The sequence below is a fragment of the Rhododendron vialii genome, chromosome 11a (assembly GCF_030253575.1).
Source record: "Rhododendron vialii isolate Sample 1 chromosome 11a, ASM3025357v1".
Classification (NCBI taxonomy): domain Eukaryota; kingdom Viridiplantae; phylum Streptophyta; class Magnoliopsida; order Ericales; family Ericaceae; genus Rhododendron; species Rhododendron vialii.
The window spans coordinates 19720128-19725652 of record NC_080567.1 but is presented as its reverse complement, the minus strand read 5'-3'; the positions used below and the strand labels follow the sequence as shown (position 1 = coordinate 19725652).

Genomic DNA, 5525 nt, shown 5'->3' with positions numbered 1-5525 from the left:
GTGTGATAATCTAACAAAATTATATCCTTTATCACCCCGTAGTATGAAACTACATCAACAACTTGTGCATTGTCCTTCACACTTGATCTACATAGAGTTGCCGCGTCAATGGAAACACCACTATTTTGGGTTGATTTCTCAGCTTCCTTTGTGTGGAACCGCTGCCCATTGATGATATAACCCGTATAACTTATAGCATGCTTCCTAGGACCATTAGCAAGCCATTGTAGTATCTCCAATTCATTATTTGTGCTTGCTTTTATCTGAATCTGTTCAAGTATATGCAACCCAATTAATACTATACAGATTACAATATTAAACTTGATAAACCTCAAACAAAATAAGTGGTAACCTTTTCCCTCAACCATTTTGTAAAGTTGTCGGCGTGCCTCTTCAAAAGTAAAGTAAACTTTTATTTTTTTGAAGACCAAGACTAGCATCCAAATTCTTTAACTCCTATATATGCATCCTAATAGAAAAAGAAAGAATGAGTAAGTGATTCACATGTGTATGAGAATTCATGAATTTTGCAAGCAGAATTTCATCAAGCTTACTCCAAATAGGGTTCCACTATGGTTGTATTGAATAACACGTAACGATGTGCACTTTCTAAAACTTCATCAGTCAATGTGATGGATGTGGTAGCTGATATTGGACGACCTTCAAGAATTACATCGTTTGCAAAATCTTGATTGCGAGGTCCCCTATTGTTTGTTTCCACAGATTTCATATGTCGGCTGCAAAATGTTATGCACTCTTCTACGAGGTAGCGTTCTGCTATACAACCTTCAGGTCGTGCATGATTCCCAACACTTCATTTGTATATCTTCATATGTCTAATCATGAAGAAAGTACATTGACATTATACAATTATAGATGATGGACAGAACCATAGATGATGCATTAAAAAAATAACAAAAAAGGTTCACCTCTCAAAAAGATACATCCAACGATATTGGACTGGCTCGCAAAGTCGTGTTTCTCGTCCTAAGTGAATTGTTAAGTGCACCATGATATCAAAGAACGAAGGTGGAAAGAACCTCTCAAGCATGCATAACGTTTCAACCACCTCATCCTCAATGGATGCCATTTTTTCTTGATCAATAACTCTTTGACACAATCTATTGAAGAATGCACAAAGGCGAAGTATTGCATTTCTCGATCCTGTTGGTAGTAACCGCTTTAAGGCTACAAACAACAACTAAAGCATTAGCACATGACAGTCATGAGATTTGAGACCCGTGACCTAATATTCATCCATTGATATGCAATTCCCAATATTTGAACTATACCCATCAGGTACTTTTAAGTCAAACAACCTCTTGCAAAATATTCGCTTCTCGTCCTTGGACAGTGTATAGGAAGCTGGAGGAAGATATGTCCTAGACCCTCGATCTTGCGGATGCAAGTCATGCTTTATTTCTAAATCTTGCATATCCTTGCGAGCATTTAAACCATCCTTGAATTTTCCGTTAATATCCAACAACGTACCAATAGGGCTCTCAATAATATTTTTAATGATATGCATGACATCCAAGTTATTACGTACTAGCAATTCCTTCAAAGAATAGTAGAGAAACAATCATAAACTATAATAAGATCAATATATGTAAATATAAGATATAGATTGATCAAAATGCTGGTTGATAACACTTACCTCAAAATATGATAAATCAAAAAAGATTGACCTCTTTTTCCACCTTTGTTTATCTTCATTGTCTCGCTTTCATTTTCTATTTCCTTTTTTTCCGTTTCCACCTTTCCCCAATCATTCTTAATATCTTTTAGAGCATGCAAAATTTGTTTGCCATTCATGATTCTAGGTTTTTTCCCCTTTTCTTCCTTTCCATCAAACCATGATTATTTCTTCCTAAAGGGGTGAGACGGTGGAAGAAAGTACCTATGGCACAAATATACAGTTTTCCTACAGAATTTCAGCCATAGAAAACGTGTATTTTCACCACAAATAGGACATGCAAATTTATCCTTTGTCGTACACCCGGCAACATTTCCATATGCTGGAAAATCATGCATTGTCCACATCAAAATTGCCCTCAAATTGAATGTAGAGTTAGTGAACCTATCATAGACAAGTGCTCCGTTGGTCCACAAAATCTGTAGGTCTTCAATAAGAGGTCGTAGATATATATCAATATCATTACCCTGTTGCTTAGGTCCTGGGATCAAAAGTGTCAACAAAACATTTTCCTTTTTCATCCATAACCAAGGTGGCAAGTTGTACATAACCAACATAACGGGCCAACAACTATACGTCGAACTCAAATTTTGAAATGGGTTGAAACCATCAGTAGTAAGACCAAGTCTTAGATTCCGTGGGTCTGCTGAGAAAGATGGCCACTTATCATTGATTGTTTTCCAAGTTGGTGAATCTACCGGGTGTCGCATCTTGGCATCACTGCTTCTATGAGTAGAGTGCCATGTCAAATCTTTAACTACTTCCAATGACCTATACATGTTCTGAAACCTTGTAATTGTTGGAAAATATCTCAACATTTTGGCAGGAACCCCTTTTTTTATTTTTTGTGTGTGTACGTCTACCTTCCATCTTGAACAACCACATTTTGGACAATTCTCCAATTCTGCGTTCTCTTTCCTGAATAAACAACAATCCTTCACACAAGCATGAATTTTCTCGTAACCCAATTCAAATGTTTTAAGGAACTTTCTAACTGCACAAACAGAGCATATCAGTGAATTATCCTTGGGGAACATATCGTGAAGTTTCCCCAAAAGAATAGTGAAACTCTCATCTGTCCATTCACTTTGAGCTTTGATCTCGTACAAACTAACAATTGCTGACAACTTCGTATAGTTTTCACAACCAGGGTATAATGGAGTTTCTGCATCCCCTAATGCTTTTGCAAAGACCTCATCTTTAGCTTCGTCGAGTGGTTCAAGATGGTCTGTATCTCGTGCATAAGTCGCACTGTATAAGTTATGAGCATCTGACGTTTCCACTTCATTAGGTTTTTGTGCAGCACTTGGCTCCTCCCCATGATGAAACCAAGTTGTGTATGTAGGATTCATTCCATTTATGACCAAGTGTTCATAAACATCATCAACACGATGGTGACTCAAATTCCGACAATGTTTGCAAGGGCATAGAATCTTTCCTAAATATCCTGCGTTTTGATTAGCCATCTCCATAAAGTTCAATGCTGCGTTCAAATACTCGTCAGTGCATCTACAAATGTACAAGCTAAGTGTGTTAAATGTTTTAAGAATATGTAATTAGTTATCTATAGTTGTCTAGAAAAGTATTTTCTATTACCTATTCAAATGTACCCAATCTTTGTCCACCATCTTAACAACACCAAGCTTGTTTCCTGATATCACACAATCATACATGTAATATATTGAACCAGTAACACATAGAGTTATATCATTAATTGCACATATACTTAGAGGTACTAATCAGCATAATAAGCCATATAAGACATGTGGAGAAGATGGAATATCTCCTCTTATAAGATAGGGTAAGCCCATTCATCTTGGAACATTAACCGCGAACGATGCCAACAAAAAATCCTACAAATTACCCCATAAAATTCTTTATAGAGCTCATAAACCCAAATAGCATCAATATTATTGAGAGAGCAGTAGACCACTAGAATATAAACAAATCCAACCTCTATTCTCAATCTAAAACGTTCAACATAATCGGAAAGGTTTATCAGGAAAAAAAAAATTCAATTGTTCATACGTCACAAGAGTTGGAAAAAAAATCTTATAGGTGCTAAGGAAAACTTTTAACTTGCAAGTTTCAGTCTTTTAGACTTCAAATGTCCACATTCTGAAGCTTGAAGTTCAACTCCTAGGGAAAAAAATACCACTGAAGGTATTTCCATATAAAATGTTCAGACTAAGGACACATATCTCTATGGTTGCCATTTGCCATAACTAGGTGTTCTTCATTGCACCATTCACTTTCCAGTAGTAAGTTTCCTGATATAGTGTTCCGTTAAATGTATTAAGTAACAAGTGGGTATTGGATGGAACATAACATTGTTCAATGTCTTCTAATCTGGCAAGTGAATATGGGAAAGAATCCCAAAAAACCTATATATCAGTGAAAGAACCACAAGAATTGCTTATCAAATAAAATATGAAAGAATCATACAATGTACTATTGGTAAATACCACATAATTATAATTATGAGTCTTATACCAAGAAAGGGAATCAGTAATTCATTTCATCACAAGGATTGAACGTGAGGGATATACACATACTAGTAGAAAGAGATTTCCCTCAAGGAGAAAGGCTTTAGGACGTAAGTCAAAGACATAATTGATTGACAAAGAACCATTCCCACTACTTTACTGCCACCCCTTTTCCCCAGCAGGCAAATACATTTAGTGTTAAAACCTAAGGAGGGTCCAGTACCCAGGTCAGAGATGTAACCATGTAAATGTAACCATTATATTGTTGCCAAAATACCTCAATGGATTAAAAATGTGTTACCCATCCTTACAAGTGCAAATAATGCTACTTCCTTCAAAATTGATAAATCAAGACAATTATATGTGTACAACAAATTTGAGTAGGAACACCAAGTGTAGTTGATGTCAATAGTTGCTTTCCAAAGTTCGCAACTAGCTATGATTAAAGGCTCGGCCAATAAGCCTCTCCGTATATGCTCATGTTTCATTTAATGATCCTTCGTGTAGTATTTGTCTGTCAATAAGTCAACACGACATTTTGACATGCTCTATTATAAATAAATAAAAGATTCTAATAAAAAGTGTTCCAATAAATAGCGTTCCCTCTTCACTTGTCTATTATATCAACCATCATCTATCTCACGAGAAGAAGACTTCTCGAAACCTTAACGAGAGCCTACTATTTCATTTGACACCTCAACATGTTCCATAAGTGTACATAGGTGTCCTGAAAGTTTTCTAATGTGTCCCGACCATGTTCTAGAGTGCCTCATGAGTGTCCATATAAAAAAGAAAAGAACAACAAATATACACTTGATTTGAGTGTTGGACACGTGTCCAAACAGAGTGTCTGGCAAGTGGCTAACACTGGCATATGACCTCCAACATCTTCTTGCTTCATGGGTTGCAGTTATTAAGCATGAAAGGGTTGCAGTTCAAGATTGTATTCACCAAGTAATTCACATTCCTACCATGTGCTTATCCTATTGGAAATTTCACGACAGTATATGTGGTTAAGGAAAACCCAAGTGAAACTCTTGAGCATGGAATTAGTGGCAATGTTAATAGTCAAGATGTGAATCAAGGACGAGTTTTCTACAACTAGGGGAGACTGATGCAGCCCACTAGCTGAAGACATGATCAATAAGCCTCTTCATTGATGCTAAGTTTCATTAGTTATCTTTTAGTTTGTACTACAATTATGTCAGAAGTCCTACACTATATTTGATTTTCATTTACCATTCTTGGAAATACAATAATTATGTCAAAAGCTCTGTGTTAATGTATCATAGTATAGGTGGTGCTTCAAAGGCAGTTCGGACAAAATGCAACCAATAAATTAT

At 36.2% G+C, this 5525-nt stretch overlaps 1 protein-coding gene across 1 annotated transcript; it reads right to left on the bottom strand.

Moving 5' to 3' along the window:
• Positions 1 to 1246: 1246 nt before the first annotated feature.
• LOC131306966 (uncharacterized) lies at positions 1247 to 4670 on the bottom strand. Its single transcript, XM_058333397.1, has 7 exons — positions 4484 to 4670; positions 4326 to 4387; positions 3942 to 4080; positions 3776 to 3835; positions 3293 to 3347; positions 1918 to 3205; positions 1247 to 1558 (listed from the first exon to the last, which is right to left on the bottom strand). Exons 1-7 carry the CDS (start codon positions 4668 to 4670, stop codon positions 1247 to 1249), a joined length of 2103 nt encoding a protein of 700 aa, XP_058189380.1.
• Positions 4671 to 5525: the final 855 nt, after the last annotated feature.